General features: G+C 45.5%; 1 protein-coding gene across 2 annotated transcripts in view; it reads right to left on the reverse strand.

Annotated features, from left to right (window-relative positions):
• The window catches only part of Atp10b (ATPase phospholipid transporting 10B (putative)), a 335,264-nt gene that overhangs the window by 92,536 nt on the left and 222,454 nt on the right, over positions 1-20,274 (reverse strand). For both annotated transcript variants that reach the window (XM_046426272.2, XM_046426273.2), the window contains one exon: positions 6,493-6,697. In XM_046426272.2, coding sequence (XP_046282228.1) covers positions 6,493-6,697 — 205 coding nt within the window. The remainder of the gene's footprint in view (positions 1-6,492; positions 6,698-20,274) is intronic.

Consider the following 20,274-nt stretch of genomic DNA (forward strand, 5'->3'; position numbering starts at 1 on the left):
ATTTTGCAGAAATGATTAGGTTTATTACCCAACAGAAACTAAATATACCAGAAAAAAGAGCTAAATGAGAAACTTGTAGAGTAAATTAACTTTAAGAAACTAATATCAATATTTGGCTTTGTTTGGTTCCTGATTTAAACAAACGAGTGAGGAAATATTGACCACTGACTTGAAAGTTAATATCAAGGAGTTACTGCTAATTTTTTTTTTAGGTGTGAAAATGGTACCATGGTATATTTAAAAATCTTATCTTTTAGAGATGCATACAGAAATGTTTACAGATGAAATGTTGTGATATGGAAAATCTTTTACAAAATAATTTGCAGAGGATAAAAGGAGGGGACGTTGAAAAACGAGATGGGTGATGAGTTCATTGTTGAAATTAGGCAATAGGTACATAAAAATTATTATATAATTCTCTCTTGTTCATATTTAGAAATTTCCACAATAAAAGGAAGAAGCAGCAGTAAAGAACTTTGCCTGTGTTTAAATTGAGCTCAGTCCATTGCTAGTGCCACCGAGCAGGATTATTTGTGAGGAACAGAGACAATAGGTGTCCAACATTTAGAAGAACGACCCACGGCAGTTCGATCAGGTATGTGTTCAATCCCGTTCTCTATTGATGCTGTTCATTATTATGCATTGCTACACAGATCCTATATTAAAATAATTCTAGAAAATGTGATCTCTGCTCAACATTTAGGCAAACAATCAACAGGTAGAAAACACTAAATAGCATTCTTAATGGAAATTTGGAACAATCTATTAAGGGCAGGACCCATTACGAAATCCACCAGGGAAGAGTACTTTTTTTTTTTTTTTAGGACAGCCAAGGTTGAGAAGACAGGCAATCATCTTTTGTTCCATCTGACATTTGTCATTACTGAACTGGGATGGTGATAAATTTCTCCTTATCAGACCTCCACTTTTTGTGGGAAAACATCCTCCTCTATCTGACTATGTTAGAACCAGTGTGTATTCTCACTGCAGAGGATCCAAGTTCAAACAACTGTTTCAGCTAAGCACATGACAGTTAAGCACTAACTATGGGTGGAATGCAAGCGAGAAGGGAGACTCAATGAAGAACTTTTAACTTCAACAATCAACAGATGAGCAAATTATTACATTCCTCAATGATGCCCTGGGCCAAAGCATTCCGCACTTTAATAGGCCTGTGAATGACCTGGGGATCTTGCTAAACTGCAGAATCTGGTTTAATCTGGGGTGGGGTCTGAGAGTCCACATTTCTGATAAGCTCTTGGGTGATGCTGAAATGACTAGTCTGTTCTGACTTTGCAGGTTTCTAATTGACATCAGGAAAGGATCTGATACACATTGTAATAGGACTTGAGCTTCAATGATATGGATTATAGATTCCAGAAACATGCTTGATTTAAAGTATTAATTGGCAGAATCCATTTCTGATTCTTTGGCTTTGGTAACTTTTCCTTTTACCAAAAACGAATGCCACAGGTATTCATTTTCACCTGTCAATTTTCTAGGCTAAAACCCTCTTTAAAGAAGAGGTTTTAGGCATCAGAATGCCACCACAAAGAAAACTGTACAATTTAATGCTCTAATCCAGTCCTCTTGCCTGCTGGGCAATGGAATTTACCAGAATCCTAATCCTAATCCCTTTCCCTCACGAGATGAGATGGGAATGAATATTTCACAAGCAGATCAATAATTTTGTGAATTTAAAGACAGTGCATATCATGATAAAGGGTTCAACGGAACAAGTAATTGGTTTGATCCAGAGTTGGATTCTGAGAAAAGGATTTTGAAACCAACTCTAGTAACCACAGTGTCATGGAAAGAAGACCCTTTCCAGGGCTCTTTGTTTGTAATTCCATTTGAGCCTAAATAGGAAAGGGAAGCATGAACCTCATGGGCCAAGAGGGCTGTCAACTTCTCCATCATTCTTCACCCACTGGGATCAGTCTGAACCACAATTCAGGTAAATCTTTCCCAAAAAGGAATGTGAATATGTATTTGTGCTGAAAAAGGTTATTCAAATAGTTTGGAGAGCTCAGCATTAAAGTCTAACACACCTGGTTGTCCCAGTACAACTTAGAGAACTTCATATATTCATGAACTTTGGAACTTCCAAGTGGGGGGGGGGGTGGTCCCAAGACATTGGCTTCCCAATTTGATTCGACCAGGAACCATATTTTTCAAAACCTGTCTCTTGGGATAAGTGTTTTGTGTCCTGGGCCTTGAGAAATGCTGATCTAGGGAAGCCAACATTGAATTAACTGAATTTAGTGATCTCTTGTCATCCACAAGACAGTAAAAATTTTGTGTGGGGATGAGGTGGGGAATTTCTAGAAATCTATGTTATTAGTTAAAACCCTTTTGGGAAGGTGAAGCGAGATTTAGAGGGGGAAAAAGTCTCCCTTGGTATTCGTTATTTAAGACATCAAGTTTCCAAACATTTCATATTTGTAGGGGTTCCAAATCTTCTCTGAGACCATGAGTAAGATTCACCTTTTCTGTTTCACGGAGTGTTCATGTATAAAATGAGGACAGCGATGGCCACCTTACAGGGTGGGTGTAAGGACTAAAAGGGACAATGTATCAGAGGCACACAGGATAAAGCGCATAGGTGTGGTTTTGTTCTCATCATGGTTAAGTGGCTTTTGGAAGGACTCAAGGTGGCACCTTTCTTTTTCAAGGGTTTCAAGGGTCTTCAAGCAGGTTATTGTGGTTTAGATATGAGGTGTCCCCCCAAAGCTCATGTGTGAGACCATACAAGAACATTCAGAGGTGGAATGATTGTGTTATGAGAACCTTGACCCAATTAGTGAATTGATCCCCTGATGGGGATTAAATGAGTGCTACCTGAAGGCAGGTAAGGTGTAGCTGGAGGAGGTGGGCTTGGGCGCATGCCCTTGGGGTATATATTTTGTATCTGGTGAATACAGTCTCTTTGCTTCTTGAAGGCCATGTTCTGACCTGCTTTCCCCTGTCACACTCTTCCGCCATGATTTTCTGCCTCTCCTGGAGCCCTGAGGAATGGAGCTGGTGTCTATGGACTGAGACTTCTGAAACTGTGAGCCCCCAAATAAACTTTTCCTCCAAATTGTTCTTGTCAGGTCTGTTGATCACAGCAGTGGAAAAGTTGGCTAAAACAGAGGTGGTGGTGGGTTCATATCAAGATCTTCATGCTCAGGTCCCTACTCAGTCCCAGTGAATTGTAACTTAGTGGTGGCAGTAGGGCAGGATGCATGTGTCTTTTAAAAGCTTCCCCAGTGATGATTGGGATACACCCTAAACTCCTGTAATATATCTGCAGCAAATTTTCAAGTGGGGATGCTACTCTTCCTATGGTGGTTCTGGGACACATTGCTTGGAATAAAAGGTTTCTGTTCTTAAATGTTAAGAAATGCTACACACTGGCACTTGGCCCTTCTCCTCCTTGGGGATTATATTCAAGTATCAGAGAAGGTTAGTGGCACATAATATTTAAATTGTCTTCTCACCTTATTTGACCTTGCAACATTTTTCTTGCAACTCTCATCTGCATCTTTGACCAACATATTTGAGAGATCCTACATGACAGAGTTAGCCCAAAGTGAGTTCTATCCATATGTCTTTTGCACTAAAGTATAGGGGAGAAACAAGGTAGCAAAGAGTAGTCAACACTATTGCCCAGACAGTGGGTTGAGATCTAATTCTTTAGTTCTATTACTTTAATTCTTCTTGCCACCTGATACTTTTATGTGAAAAGATTATTGAAAATAATAAATATGTGCTTTCAAATTAGCATCTCTGGGTAAACTCAGGTAACAGTCAAATAGCAATGGAGATGAACTAGTACAGACTTTAAGAGCTGAGGCTCTGGACAAACCCGGCTTTGAGTCCTAGTTCCCACTTTCCCTGGCTTAGTGATGCTGGGTGAGTTATGTGACCTTTCTGTGCTACAGTCTCCTTACTGCTCAGAAGGGACAGTGGTAGTTCCTATCTCTTGTGTTGTCACGAAGATAAACGAGATAACCATGCAAAGCCCTCATTATGGGCCCAAGTTCACTATTGTATTAAAAATGCTCTTGAACAAAAGGAGAAGGAGAATTAATCCAATAGTAGAGAACTCTGGAAAACGTCAAGCTCCTATACATCTTCTTTCCACAAGTGAATTGACTTTATTTTTCAAGCCAAGTGCCCTGTGAGAATTCAGGGCGAGACTTTGAGAGACTTACTGAGTTGGCTGGTCTACCGAGTGTGAATGACCCTTTCCCCTGACTTCATTCTAATCCCCAACCATCTAATTAACATGCATGGAACGGTTTGGGAGCTACTGCCAAAGATGATGTCACTGGTTGAAAGGCAACAGTATTGGCCTGACTGCCAGAGAGAGTTCAGAACGGTTCAGAACTGGATGAGAATGTCGGGGTTATGGAGGCTGAGGGGCGAGATTTGTGAGCAAACAGAAATTTACTATAAGAAGCAGGAGGAAGGGGGGAGGAGGAGGGAGGACGGGGGGGAGGAGGAGGGAGGACGAGGGGAGGGGGAGGGGGAGAGAGCGCCTCATTGTAGTAGTCAGGCTAAGACGTCAGTGTTATGCACATGTGTGTAATATATATTTCTTCCTGTAAATAAAAACGAGTAGAAAGGTTTGAAAACCTCTGGCCAAGAAAGCATGCCGCAGGGCTTTGAGCAGGGCTTTGAAGCCAGGTCAGGTTGTTGCTGTTCGGCGAGGCTGACTTGGTAAACTCGGGGCAGATCTCACCCTGCCTTTTCATCAACACGGGGGTGATTCAGTGACTGTGGGAGGGACAAGCAAAGAGTGAGAGACTCAGGGGCCAATGCCTAGTTCCAGAACTGCCCAACAGGCAGACAGTTGTGGTGACAGTGGCAGTGTGATGACACAGGGGTGGGGGGGGGTGGGGGGTAGAGGGGTGAGACAAGCCCATTTCCAGTGCAGCAGTAATAGTTGGCCCCTACTGTGCATTCCGCAGGTGCCACGCCCTGTATTTTGTTGTTTTACTCTCCTTGTCCCCCTTGACTCTCCCAGCAAAACCCTGGAGTAGCTGTGAGCATTCCATTGAAAGAGGGAGAAAAAAAATTATGTCATTTGCAGGAAAATGGAGCCTGCAGACATTCTGTTATGTGAAAAAAAAGCCAAACTCAGGTGGTCAGGGGTCATACATTTTCTCTCATATGTGGAATTTGGAAAAAAAGGAAAAGAAAGGTGTGTGGTATAGAGATCTCATGAAAGTCCAAGGGAGGAACAGGACCAAGGGAGGGAAATACTGCAGAACGATATTGGCCAAACTGTATTGTGTGCATCCATGAATAAGTGACAACGAGTCCCATCACTAGGTACAACTACAATGCACCAGTAAAAGTGTGGAGAAACCTAAAACGTTGAGCATTAAATAGAGGAGGAGACCACAGACTTCTGAGAATTAGATCAATCACACACAATAAACCGTGAGGATTGTTCACCAGGGAGTGTGGCATGGGGCAGGGTGAGCTGAACTCTGGAGAAGAGTCAGTCTAGACAGCTGCACCCCTGCTCAGGAGACTCTCTGAGGAACGGACCATTGGTCTTCTTTCTCCCGAATCCTGTGACTCTTTCAATTTCTCCCAAGCCACAGGCTGGTGGAGTGAAGAGAAGCCAGAAAAATCTTATTCTTTTCTATGACAAGATAAAGGTGACAGGTTGGAAGTCAACACCTACAAGGGGAATTTTATAATGAAAACTGGAACGTGACACCCAGCTTCAGTGAGTCAACACACGGGTTGCCTACAAAAGTCATTGATATTAGTACCAACTATTAACCAGTCTCTCCCTGTGCTCTGTCTTCGTGCTAAGTCATTTGTGTGCATATCATTTAGTCTTCTAGAATAACCCTGTGGAGAGGGTATGATTTTTGTCCTCATTTTCTAGATGAGGGTGCCTAGGGTGAGAGACAGGTTGTAAGTGGCAGGGTTTAATCTTTAAACTCAGCTCTATCGATCCCAAGAGTCTGAGCTTGTAACCACCATACAAAATAGCTTCTCCATGACATCCAAGGAACCACTGATGTAAGTGCAATGGCTCCCTGAACTCAGAGAGGCTTCAGGACTGTTGAGAAGGCATGCATGAGTGGAAAATAGTTATTTATTCCTTGCTGCTTAGAAGTGGCCAACGGAGTATTAAAGATTCAAGGAGGGAGTGGCTACTGCAGCTGAACTGAGCAGAATGAGTGGGAGTGGCTGACCCCATAGCAACTGAACAGCCTTTAGTCTCCTGGGTTTTCAGAACCAGTCTGCATTAGAGAACTTGAACACTTTCAGAAAGCCATTTAGCAAAGCCTCAACTTCCTCATCTGCAATATGGGTACTCTTCCCATCTCACAGGGGTGCTGGGAGGATGAAGTGTTTCTGAGGTGCTTGGGACAGAGTCATCCAGTCCTGTTTGCACTACCTTCCAGTTTGACTTTCCAGTAGAAATAGCTCGCTTCTTCCCTCTGACCTTACCACCGAAGAGCTTAGAAAAAGTCCTACCTGCTGGGAGAAGCCCCTCACGACACATCTTTGCTTGAGGTTTGTCTCTCCGTCCAAGTTGGCCGTCTCCAGGTGGCAGATCCCGCTGGGGTCTGAGGAAAAGAGGAGGAGTGTGTCCGCAGGGATGATCTCATTGCACTGCATCTGGATGAAGTCTCCCACGCGCACATCCTTCCAGCACCTCTGCACGTAGCGCTGCTGTTTTCTTGGGGGACGAAAAAGACAGGGGTCTCAGTGAGCTTTAAGATTCCTCAAAAAATTAATAAATGAATGGAAGAAGGTCCCGCCAGCACTTAGCAACCTCCCTGGTCAGCCTGTCACGAGACTGTTCTGGATTCTATCTTCCCCCAGAGGACCACCCTTATGATCTCTCTCTTGAAGACCTAGACATGGTTTGTAGAAGCCCACCAGGGAAAGATTTCTCCTGGTGATGATTTTAGCATTTTGATTGACTGCCAACTATTGACCAGGTAACTGTGCTCAGCCCTTGCTTCTTAGCAGGAGAAAAATTCCAGAAGAAAATGAACTCTACTTCTATTTTAGTGAAACTCTTCATTTATATAATTTACCAACATAACCAGAAATCATTGAAGAAAAGAGGTTTGCAAAGAAGATTGCTTTGATCATAGGTGGGGGCAGGGGGAGAGTGGCTTTGGGCGGGGCTGGGTTGGGGATCAGCAGATGAACACTTGCCTAACATGTGTGAGGCACTGGGTTCGATCCTCAGCACCACATAAAAATATATAAGATAAAGGTATTGTGTCCTCTACAACTAAAAAATAGATTAAAAAAAAGAGAGAGAGAGGTGGGGATGTTGGTCATTATTTAGGAATATTTGAAACAGTGATAAAGTAGAAAACCTGAGGTAGTCAGGGCATTAGGAAGAAGGCAACAGGAATTTCGATGGGTTGGGGGAAGCCGAGGGGAAGACATGCTTTATCTTCCCATTCAATTTGTCAAGCTGAGATATCAGCAGTAGCGGTAACAATTGAAAATTTAGCATTTCTAATTTGCCGAGCATGGGGGCTACTGTTTTGTTCAGTTGCTTAATGATCCATCGTGTAGATTTTATCATGCCCATTTCCCAGATGAGGAAATTGAGGGTCAAAACAAAAATTTTCCCAGTCTCACAAAAAAGAGAGCCGAGTCCTGAGCTTGAACCCAACGTGACAGTGAAGCTCACAGGTTTCATCAGGTGGCATCCAGTGTTCAGCCTTTTCCAGGTGCCCCACAGGATCTCCCCATTTTTGAAGGCAACACACTCCATTTTCCATAGAGCTCTTGGTCCAGAAAGTCTTCCTGAACATTTAAAGAGTTCTGTTCTCTTGGGTAGTCTGATCCAACCCATCTTCTGCTTTTAAAAAAAATATTTCTAGGTCCTCATGAGAGGGTCCTATGAAACCTTAGCACAGGCCAGGCCAAATTCAACCTTCCAGGAGTCCTGAATTATTTCTTGAATGAGTTTGAAGATCTGCCCTGGAGGTGTGGGATCTTCTAAGGCTGCATTTGGAACGTTCTTCTTCTGGGATTTGGAACCAAACCAGTATTCCACATGGGGTCTTTCTACCTGAGCCCCGGAAGCTTGAAGCTGGGGGTCTCCAAGGGCAATGGTCTGGAGAGGCCCGACTCCTCTGCTGTTTCTACACAGATGCTGCCCTCTCTGGGCTTGTTACTGTTTCTTTTGGAATCTGAGCTGTTTTGGGCAGGACAAGATCACTCTTTCACAGAGAAAGGGATGTGAACAAAAGTACCTGGGAGGTTGAGGGGTTTGATGTCTTATTTTCTTGGGGCTCCCCTGCTAAGAGTCCATCTTACTGGTCCTAAAAGATCCTGCCAGGAGTCTCCCTCAAGCCCTTGAAATGAAGGTGCTTCCATTTGGAAGGATGAAGGAAAACCTGATCAGTCTATAATAAACAGGGACATTTGAACTGGGGAACTAGCTTATCACTCAGGGTTCTTTGGCAGTGGTCCATGGCCCTGGGGACTCAATGCAGCAGACTCAGTTGAATCAAAGCATGGGCTACGTCACCCCAGTGACTACTGAGACCACTTTTGCATATTTGGTGGCCGAGGAGAGTAAAGTGTCTGTAGCATTTTAGTGAGAATTCTTTCTTTCATGCAAAAAAGCATACAACAGGTTTCCAAGCACCTTTCAATTGATTATCTCAATCTATTAAATACCACTCTGCTGAATATCACTTTTTTAAAAAGTGAAGAATAGGGGTGGTTGCCATGGTTTTCTGTCCTTGTCACTTCAGAAATATGTTTGAAAATATGCTTGTCTATATATTTAGGTCAGATACTTCACCACCACGAGTGCCACTGTGACTGTCAAACACTTTAGGGTCCCTCTGCCTGCTCTGGGGACAGTAGTTTTTTCTTCAAAGCAGCTCTGGGATCACCTGATCAATATTCAAGTATAAAGCTCTTTAAAGGCACTGGAAAGGCTCGTAATGTCAGTGAGAAAAGGAATCTCAAGAGTCAAGAGGGGACTGGTTCTCTATTGTAAATTTTCTTTCTTTTTGAGAAAAAGCTTAATAGAAGAATTTTTAAATATCGTAGCAAAAATTGCCCCCAAGGAACCAATGATTATCTATAACACATCAGCACCCCCCCCCTTCCCAGCCCCTTCTAGCTGCCATGTTCTCATGGAGAATTCCTGGGAGAATCTCAGCATTCCACCTGGTATTGGAGCTTGGATTTAGGGAAAACACCATCGACTCTGAGCAGCATCCCGATGGCCAGTGCTTCCAGAGGACTCTGCTTCTGAAGGTTTTGGCAAACGGTGAGCTGGTGGCTGAAGCACCACCCTCTGTGAATGTTGAATCTCACTCATTCCTTCCACTGCTTATTATGGGACATGGGTGAGTAAGATGACGGAAGATGGAGGACTTCGGAGATGAATTTAGGGCATGTCCAAGTTCAAGAACAGTCAGTTATGGGAACTGGACTGAAACGTCTTGTCAATCCCCATCATGATGAAGGCAACACAAGATCAAGGAGCCACCCACAAGCCACAAGTCAGATCTGTGCCTGTCTTCTGTATATCATTCCTTGGATCCCAAGGAAGTCACCGCTGAACTGGCAGCAGAGGCCCTGTTGTTCTTTTAGATGAAATCTTCCCTTCCTTAGGATGGCACCTGGCAGTGAAGGGACCTTCCTGGGGGCAGGTCCTCCCCAAGACAGAGAATGCCCTTCTCGAATAGGCAAACGTGCATACCTCTCCCAGGATATCCTGTCAGGAGGAGTGACACTAGGGCACCCATGTGATTTCAGGGTGTTCGTTTAAAAAACTGTGCTTTGGGAGGACAGAGTTTTAGTGATTGAGCCGATACACAATTTGAACAATGACATCTATCATGAGCTCACTATAGTTATGCTATACAATCAGGCAAATGTGATAGGACTTTGGGGTATTTAAAAAAAAAGACTTGAGGGACATGTCCTCCTTGCATTTGGTCACTCTGTACTTGTCACCCCATTCTCCAGGGTCTGTTTTGTCCCCTGAGCTATCAGGACTGTGGAGAAGCCAGGGATGCACAGCCCGAGGGGGTCAAGCCAGCAGAGGTGACACAAGTGGCAGAATCTAGCTGAGGCGTAAAAGCAGCATGCGTTTGCACTGAGTGACGCCCAGATGCGACCAGCAGCTGGCTGGGAGCCGCCTGTGGGAGCCGTTCCCTCATTAATCCAGCCCATTTGGAACAGCTGCCCCAGGTGGACGCACTGATACACTCTTGATGGTCCCCCTGCTCAGTGAGTCCGCACCTGGGAATGGAGTGCTATTTTGGTTTCATGCTCAGGGCTGCTTAAAAATAAGACAAATCAACGTGGCTTGGGACAAAGGCTCCATCTGGCAGATTCCGCCTGGAGGAGAAATTAAGTGGTGCAGTGTTAAGCAGCTTTCCGAAAGGAGATGGGGTTTATTAAAAGGTAAATAGACAGCAAGAGAGGTTTGTAACCAACTGTAGGCCAGAAGGGAACAGGTGAGAGGGGGAGGAGAGAGGAGGAGAGGATGCCAAAGGCTCCATTTCTCCTGTAATGGGTTTTATAAAAGAATGTCAGAGAACTGACAGTGTCAGGAGGATCAGCTGTCTGGAGGAATCTCCTAGTCAAAGTACTGTGATGAGCTGACCTGGGCTGTCTTTCAGGAGCTCCAACGCCAGGCCCAGAAGGCTTCATGTGGCCACCCCAGGGTGAGGGGAGAACCCCAGGAAGGAGGAGCACCGTAGAGGAATCAAGAGCATCTTTGAATCCCTGCTTCACTGCTCTGACCTGTGTGACTTTGGGCAAGTTACTTAACCTCTCAGAGCCTCTGACCCTTCCAGTAAAAGATAACATGTGCTCTTGCCACAGAGAGGTGATGAAAAAGAATTGCCAACATGACCACTGTGGGGCACTGGGCTCAGACTCGGCCCTTAGCAAGTCCTCTTTAAATACCAGCTTCTTCATGACAGGATGAACATGCCTGTTAATGTTGTTGTTCTATGGACCCCAGTGTTTTCCTCTTCATTCTGTTTTCTGCTGACAATCACATTTCACGGCTTGGGCTGAAGCACAACCACCACAAACACACATACACACAAACTAAAAATCCAAACCTTTTCCCCAGCCTTGCAAAGAAGGACTGAATTTTAGCAGATCAAATATTTCTGACCCTGGAGCATGGCTACCGGGGCAAATTCCCAGAATTGCATGTCCTTATAGTCAGGGCCAGAGGGGACTTGATAGATCTCCAATACTGACCCACATTCTTCAGATGAGGAAACTGAGACTGGGCAGGGAAGGGATTTCGTGGCCAAGGTGCACAGTCACCCCTCAGGCTGGACCTTCTTTTTATGGCTCCCACGAGGAGAACCAAGGGTCTGGTGTCTGGTTTAAGAACACTCAGAATGCCCAGCTTTTTGGATAGCTATGTGTTGAGGCCACCTTGTAGTAGAATGGGTAAGAGCTTTGGAGTCAGCTGAACTGGATTGGCAACCTGGCGCTCCCTTTTACATGGAGTGCGACCTTGAACCTGCTACTTAACTTTCTGATCCTCAGCTTTTTCATCTATCCAGTGGGTCAAACCTCTCCTACAGGCTGTGGGTGAAAGTTAAGATAGCATATGAACAGTACCTAATTACCTCCCAGCAAACGGCATTTATAGCTGCTAAAGTGTCCCTGCTGCCATCACCAGCTTGGAGCAGGAAGAATCACGGCTGGGGAGATAGTAGAGTCGCAAGGGTTGCAGTTGTCTGTATTTGTTACCTGACACACATGAAGTGTGAGACCTTCTGGCTGGAGAAACAACTTAAGAGGAAGTAGGAATTAAAAAGGGAGAAAGGCCAATATGACCTTAGTCCCTGACGTGGCCCCAGGAAATGGCACAGAGGCTGATGGACTTACGGTAAAGATAGCTTGGGCCTGGGGCAGAGGGCAGCAGTGCTGAATTCCCCCACCTCACAGGTGAGTCTCTGCTCTCTGAACCTGCCGGTCTGCTTTAGACCACGGTGCAAAGTGGAGGCTAGAAATGGAGGACTCGAATCCCTAGAAGTGAACAGCTGAGGCCCAAGAACAGTAGGAGTCCTGGCTGGCCTGGAGACACTGGGGGACATGAGTGACATTCACCCTTCCCGAGCTGCCCAGCTCTGTCTGGGGAGCCTTGACAATTAGGTGGGAGGACTGAAGTCCCAAATCGACAGGTTGGGGTGAGCGCCACTGTCAGTGGGGCATCTGTTCGAATGTGACCTCACTCTTATCCAGAGGCTGGGGAGGCCTGACACATTTGGCCCCATTTGTACAGCAGGATGTTGGAATCCCAGGCCCAGGGGTAGTCCACCCCTGACCTTACTGACCAGGTGGCTGCCACCCACACAAAGCAGCAGTGAGTACGGAATGTTACCAGGAAGTGAGGGTTATGGAAACACCGTGCCTCAGAGGATGGGGAGCCAGGTGCTTTCACGGCCTCAGGTTATGGGGAAGCAGCCTGGGGGTTTGTGCCATGATGCCCTCAGTACTCTCTGCTAACCCGTGCAGACCTGGAGCCTCTCTCTCCTTCCCCCTGGGCTCTGACTGCCCACGGTGCCCGTCTTGTTGCCACACTGCATGTCATGGTCTCCTTCATCATTGTTTCATGCACCTTTTCCACTGTGTAATAGGCTTGTGAGAGCTGGGACGACCCTGGACCAGCCCCTTATGTACCTCACGGGGTCGGGTATGGTATCTGGCACATAAGGAGCACTCAGTAAATATTAATTAATTTCTTATAGATTTGTCTTGAACACAAGACAATGGAAGGAAAGTTTTTGCTACTCTCTAGTCCTTGTAGCATGCAATCTCTTCTTATTACAGACCCCCCTAGTGGAGACTTCCAATAACAACATTATGATGTTATTCGCCTACCTAGTAGTATGGAGCGCCTATAATGAATGCAGCACCTGATTTACATGGCCGTTTATCTGCCTAATAATGAAATGATTTTTATTATCATCACTGTTCCATAGATGAGAAAACTGAGGTCCAGAAAGATTACCTAACTTGGATAAGGTGGTCACAATAAGTGTGCCTACAAGGACATGAGCGGCAGCTGCGGGAGTGTCCTGTCTCCAGGGGACTTGTGGCAATGTTGGGGGATGAGGGACATAGCAGCTGAAGTCCTAAGAAGTAGGTGGCATAAACCTAGCAGAGGCTGGGTGAGAACAGAGACCTTGCCTTTGGGAATTCTGAGCTTCATAATGGCAAGACGGTGGCTATAAATCCTCACCTGTGAGATACAAATCATGTCTGGTGTCTGGAGTACAGAGCTTCAGGGACACCTGAATTCTTTATGACTCTCCTACCCTGCTTTTGGGGAGAAGCTAATGCATTCGCTCCTGAAATGACAAGGTGAATTGGCCCCAGTGGTTTACAGCCTACCTTGGGCTCAGGGCAAGGCAATGGAGGGGGAGGGAGAGGGGGAGGGAGAGGGAGAGGGGGAGGGGGAGGGGGAGGGGGAGGGAGAGGGGGAGGGAGAGGGGGAGGAGGAAAGTAGGGAGAAGAGGGGGAGGGAGCGGGAGTGTGTATTCGTGTTGGGGGGCACTTGTGAGATGGACACCTCTGGAGGAAGCCCAACTTGCTGTTGTCAAATGCTGAACAAGTCCTGGGGGCTTTCTGCCACAGTCTGCTGGTCTGTGAACTCCAGCCAGGGGCACCTTTCCTAATCATGCTTCAAATGGTGCTGGGTGTTCCTCCACAGTCGTCTGCCTTTTCCAGATTCTCCCCAAGGCCTGTTTTGCTAGATTATTAGAGCTTGCAGTTAAGTTCTGCTGTTATATATTTTTGTCTTGTACATTTAAAATTTCCAGCCAGTGGCCTTTCTTACTCCCTTGGCTCAAGTTCATGATGACTCCTGGCTGTCGAGTTTCTAGAACTCTCCTTAGCAATAGTGTAGATCATAGCTTCTTTGCGCTGCCGAAGCCTGGAACTATGCTAAGCATTTTACATGTATTATCTCCGCTAATACCAGAAACGACCCCAGGATGTTTCGTGATTATATTTTGGAGTGAGGATGGCCCTGGCATAGCATACATTCCACCTTGTCAAACAATTTATTTCCTTTAGAGTTTTCCAGAGAGTTACTCTTTAGGGGAAATTATGGCAAAATGGGGGCCAAATAACTGCTTTATTTATTTATTTATTTATGGTACCAGGGATTGAACTCAGGGGCACTTGACCACTGAGCCACATCCCCAGACCTATTTTGTATTTTATTTAGAGACAGGGTCTCACTGAGTTGCTTAGTCCCTTGCTTTTGCTGAGGCTGACTTTGAACTTGTGATCCCCTCACCTCAACCTCCTGAGCTGCTGGGATTATAGGCGTGCGCCCTTGTGCCTCGCTCAAATAACTGCTTTATGAACAGCTGCACACACCTGATGACCCATTGCACTTTCTGTATTAGAGGTTGGGTTGGACCAAGTGGCTGATGCTCTGGACTGGATGAGGCCCCTGGATGAGGCTTCTCTGAATCTAAATCTTAGAATAGGTATGCTCTGGTGTGCTGTGGATAGGGTGGCTCCGGAGGGGCGTGCTGAATTTAGGATTTTAAAATCCTGCCACATAGAAGGGAGAAAATAACTTGGAATGGAACCACCATTTGACCCAGCTATCCCACTCCTCAGCTTATACCCAAAGAACTTAAAATTAGCATACTACAGTGACACAGCCACATCAATGTTTATAGCAGCTTAATTCACAATAGCTGAGCTATGGAACCCACCTAGATGCCCTTCAGCAGATGAAAGGATAAAGGAACTGTGATACATTCACACAGACACACACACCCAAAAGGAAAATTACTCAGCCATAAAGAAGAATGAAATTATGGCAATTGCTGGTAAGTGGATGGAACTTCAGAATGTCATGCTGAGTGAAATAAGCTAATCCCTGAAAACCACAGGCCAAATGTTCTGTGGATGCTAACCCATAATGAAAGGATAGGGAGGGTAAGTATAGAAGCTCACCGGAGTAGACAAAGGGGAATGAAGGGAAGGGAGGGAGAATGGGATGGGGAAAGACAATAGAATGGATCAGACATAATTTCTTATGTTCATATTGTTCACACCACAGTGAAACTCTACATCACATACAGCCACAAGAATGCTGTCCAAATTGGAATGGGTTGTACTCCATGTATGTATGATATGTCAAAATACATCCTACTGTCATGCATATCTAAAAACAATAAATTTTTAAAAAGTAGAGCTGGTTATGGTGGTGCACGCCTGTAATCCCAGTGGCTCGGGAGGCTGAGAGAGGAGGATTGTGAGTTCAAAGGCAGCCTCAGCAACAGCGAGGTGCTAAGCAACTCGTGAGACCTGTCTTTAAATAAAAACACAAATTAGGGAAGGGATATGGCTCAGTGCTGGGTGCCCCTGAGTTTCAATCTCTAGTACCCCCCAAATAAATAAATAAATAGAAAAAAATGGGAGAAAATATGAGAGAGGAGAAATTTGGTGTTTGTTTTTAAAACCATTGTTCTCTCTGCCCACTGACGGGTAAACATGGCTCAGTGAATGCTCTTGGCTTTTAACAACAAAATGAGCAATTCCCCTGTATCCCTGGGGAAGGTAGCAAGAAAGTTGAAGGCTTGGTCTGGGATGGCTATGGAAAAAATTAGAATTGAGATGTGTGGGATTAAAAAATAATTATTTGTTGCTACTTTCAGCAGGCACCAAGTTAAATGGTTTATAAGATTATCTCATTCAATCTACAGGACCCTGGGAAGTAGGTACTACAGCTTTCCCCATTTCATAGATGCTGAAATGGAGCCTCAGGTGAGGGAGCAACTATCTAGGGCCACTCCTTTTCTGAGTGGCAGCTCAGAGACAAGCCCAGGTCTGACACCCAAGTCCTTGCTGGTAGCAGGCAGGAAGGTCACCCCTGAGGGGCCTGCTTCACCCTCCTTGGCACTGTGATGTGTGGTTTACCTCTGTAGATCTGTTATTTTCAAGCCTGCCTGTACATCATCTGCCTATCTTTTCACAAAATATCTCAGAGATATTATGGCCACAATCGAAAGAGGAGACCAAGAGGGTCCCAGCTGAAGCAGCTTCATTTAGGCTACATAGCTAGTTAGTAATATAACAAGGGTCAGAACCTCATCCCTCAGGTGTCTCCCTGGGGACCCAGTCATGAAAAGGAACTGGCAGTCAAAATCAGGGAGCAGGCCAGGTCCCCCAGCGCCAGGCTTTCAGGAGACTGCCTGTTCTCCTGTTGGACATGCAAATTACTTTGATGTTACAACAGCTGCCTGATTTACAGAAGGGACCCTCTCCAAGTCTTGTTAAAAAAGTCAGATGGAAAAAAGAAGCTGAAGCTATTGTGTTTCCCCCCTAATTTCTGACATTTCCAGGACCTGGTCTTTCTGATATCGGCAGAAGCCACAAGTGCATTTTTGAGTTGAGGTCTGCACAGGCTGTGAACTGAAGTGTGCCCTCTCTGCCTGGAAAAATGTTACTCCCCCTTCAGTGCCCTCCTGAAATGTCACCTCTGCAGGGAAGGAGTCCCTGGGTCCCCAGTTTCCTGCAGGCAGCCAAGTCACCACGTCCTCCGTACTACTGTGTCACTTTGAACATAGGCTTCCAAAGCTCCTGGGGCATTACAACTGTAAGTTCCTCATGAGAACTGCACTGCGCAGCCCAGGAGAGCACACAGGGCCTGCCCAGGGGTGCACACACACCGAATCCTGAAACAATATTTGCTGAACAGGTGAGTAAGCGGACGCCTGGCTAATGAAACTCTGGGTGGCTTTTGCTTCCTTTCGATTTGGGGACAAAACCCACCCTGGATTCCCTCGGTTCACATTCTTCCGTTTTGCACGTTTCCTGAATGCAAATACAAATTTACTAAACTAGATGGAAAAATACAAGTCTCTTGCTGGGTATGGTTTCTAGATTCATTAAACTGAGCCCTGGGAGAAACTAAGCTAATACAATTCTGAAGCTAATCTCTCCTCCAAGTCATTCCATAAATCTGATTAATGGGTCACCTTTCGACCACAAGCACAGTTGCTGTATTAAAAGAAAGCACTCTAACAGGATTGTAATTCTGTTAACAAGGCTTCTGCTGTTTGCAGAGAGACATTTTCTCACGGTATTAACAAGCCTGGGCTGGCTGATGCCTGGAATTAGGAAGTAAAAGCAAAATTTGAAGGGCCATGATGTTTGCACAAAAACGCAAAGGAAAACAAAAAAAAGAAGGGCATTGGGTCTTGAAACATGTAGATCTGAGATAAAATGGATAGAGTCGGTGCTCAAGATCATACGTTTTTATTTTTTTTGTTGCTTCTCAGAAAAAAAAAATTATGCTCTCAGATCCTGTGTTCTTTGCCTGCGATTCCATCACACATCCTAGATCTGCCCTTTGACACCTGTCCGTCAAGATGGCTAACAGTCAGGTAGATTCCTAGCTTCTCATTTCAGGGTCTTTGGTAGACTCAGTCCTTTCCAGTTAGAAGAACTTGTAGGGGCAGAATGGTACAGAATGTCCCAAAGTGGGCAGGTTCCTGTTCATCGGTGAAAAGCAATTTACAAAGAATCTACATTCAAAAACCACTTTAAAGTGACAGTGGTGAGGACATAGAGGTGACCCCCGCAACATCTGTCCCCCTTTTCTTAGAAATCATTTCTTCTCTTATCACTTGGGTTTTACTTCTCCCCTGAGCAGCCCATGTGCTCTCAGGGAAGCTAACCTCATGCTGGGTGCTGTGGGGAAGCGCTGTGGCTCCGGAGGCACCTCATTTCCACACTCCCAGCTCCTTTCCCTAAGGGTTAGATCATGGGTGGGCATATGACCCCTGGGGGCCACTGAGAGATGAGGCAGGTTTATGAAGGAAGCTTCCTCGACCTTCTAAGAGGGTCATCAGAAGTATCTTTTCTTCCTTCCTGGGTTACCACATGTTGTGAGGGCTGGCCCTACTGTAGCCATCTCACTGCCATGAAGCAAGTCAGAGGGTGAAGAGGACATAGAAGGAGACTGAATGAAAAGGATGGCAGAGACTGGATCCAGAATGCTGAAGGAGCCATGCCGACTGCTTGCATACCTCAGGACTTCTGTAGTAACTTAAGTCAACAAATATTCTGCTTAAATCTGAATTAAGGTTTCTGCTACTTGCAGGGGGGAACATCTCAACTGACACAGATAAGTTAAACAAAACTGGGCAGAATACTTAGGGTGATCAGAACCTTTTCATATTAATGTGCATCAAGACTCAAGCATCACGCATGTACTATTACCCCAATTAAATTGGCTGTGGGTTCTCTTCTTTCATAATGCATCTCAAAGGACCGGATCTAGTGTGACTACGAAGTTTTACAAAAATGGAGACTGAGATCTAGAGATTTAGGTGAGCTTCCTGGCTGTTAGGATTGCCAATTCATGCCAGAGTCCAGGCCCCTGACTCCCAGGTCTGCTTCTCACCTTAACATCAAGCCCTTCTTCTGTGTCTAAAGAGCCTTCTTCATTGATGAACCTCAGGAGCGGGATGGTTCTTTTGCAGAAACTCCAGTTTACTGGAATAGGTTGCAAATTATGGGTTCCATAGGCAGAACAGAACATGAGGTCTAATAAAATGGATCTGAAGTGTTTGAAGTATCAGTTGCCAACACTGAACAATCAGGTATTTCAGACATAAAATATCAGTTTCTAGCTCCCTGCATAAAGCTCAGATAATCTGGCAACACTACGCCTCTCTTTTCCCCTGGTGAGATTCGGGCTGGCTGAAGGCCAGCTCTGCTTCCTGGGATGAATTCTTGGCTTCCAGTGATCCGCAGTCCCCACTGTTCCCTGTTACCTCCCAACACAGATGCCATTTGCAGTACCAGGACAGGAGGAATGTTGCTTTACATTTTATAACTAGTCCATTTTATTTAATTCCCTATTTGCCCTCGTAGTCAATAATCTTGTTATAACTGAGAAAGTTAAATTACCCAAAGTTAGATATGAAAAAATAGGTCCAAAGTCCAATCAGTTTGGAGCAACCCTGAGTTAAACAGAGAGGGAACAGATTCTTTACTTATGGGCCTTCATCTGCAGGGCGTGAGGGCCAGCATCCATTTTTTGGCTATGGACATCTTTTCAGAGACCATCTCTGCCACTATTATTTTACTGAATACTGCCCTCAGGACCCTTGCTGTTCTGTGTCCTCACACAGAGCTGTTGGACTAATGTCTTTTCTTTCCTCCGCAGATTTTTATCATCCTGTTTTTCTGATGTTCCCTGAAAGCTGTTTTGAGAACAGAATAATAGCAGGCTGGCCCAGGTGGGTCCAGCTCCTAGCACAGGTGAGCATGAGACTATCCCCAAGAAGAGGCTCATTATTCTGGTACATTCTGGCAGAGCAAGGAGAACAGGACCAGGCTCTCTGCAGCCCACTCTCTTTCCTCCCTAAGGAACCAGTTTCTTGGTTCACACCAAGGAACCAACTTCCTGGGGGAAAAAATGAGGGAAGAAAGGTCCCAGGGGGATTGGTACCCACAGAAAAATAATGCAACTTAAAATCTGCCGCTTCCAACAAAAGCCTCGCAGCCAGTCATTAATTTTCCTCTTTTTACAGTGTCCTCACTCAAAGGAAAGGGACATGTGCTTCTCAATTCTAGGTGACCAGTGTGCTCACAACATGCAAAACAATTAGGTTTGGTTGGAAAACGAATTAAAACCCTCAGATTATGGGGCTGGGGTTGTGCCTCAGTGTTAGAGTGCTTGCCTAGCATGTGTGGGGCCCTGGGTTCCATCCTCAGCACCACATATAAATAAATAAATAAAGGTCCATCAACAACTAAAAAACATTAAAATTAAAAAAACTCCAAACCCCTCAGCTTAGTTTTTTCTGCACATGGAATTGAGGCCCATCCAGCAAAGAGGCAGAAGCTCACTTGCCGCTCACAGATGAGGGTGGGATTTCACTTAGGGGTTCTTTGGTGACAAACAAGTCCCTGTACCAGATCCCCTCCTGGGAGGCTTCCCCAGTTACCGCTTTTCGAGGGGAGTTTCTCTCATCCACCCTTTTGCCAGCCAGCTCTGAGCTGGCCACTTCATCCTCCTGGGGAAGAGAGCCCCCCCTTGAAGATTAGTGGCTCTTCCTGGCTGGAGTGTACAGCCCACAGGCCGGGAGCTGGTCCCATCATCCCAGCAGGGGCCAGCAGCTGTGCCCTTTCTCCTGAAAGGGGTTGATCCGGTCAGAGGCAGTGAGAGAGACCCAAGCTGCTCTTGGGAGAGGTGGGTGCTTTTCCTCTCTGCAGGGAGCCGAGCCCTCCTCTGCTGGCCAG

Source organism: Marmota monax, unplaced genomic scaffold (assembly GCF_021218885.2).
Source record: "Marmota monax isolate L192 unplaced genomic scaffold, Marmota_monax_Labrador192_F-V1.1 WCK01_AAM20220418_F8-fsc00246, whole genome shotgun sequence".
Lineage (NCBI taxonomy): Eukaryota > Metazoa > Chordata > Mammalia > Rodentia > Sciuridae > Marmota > Marmota monax.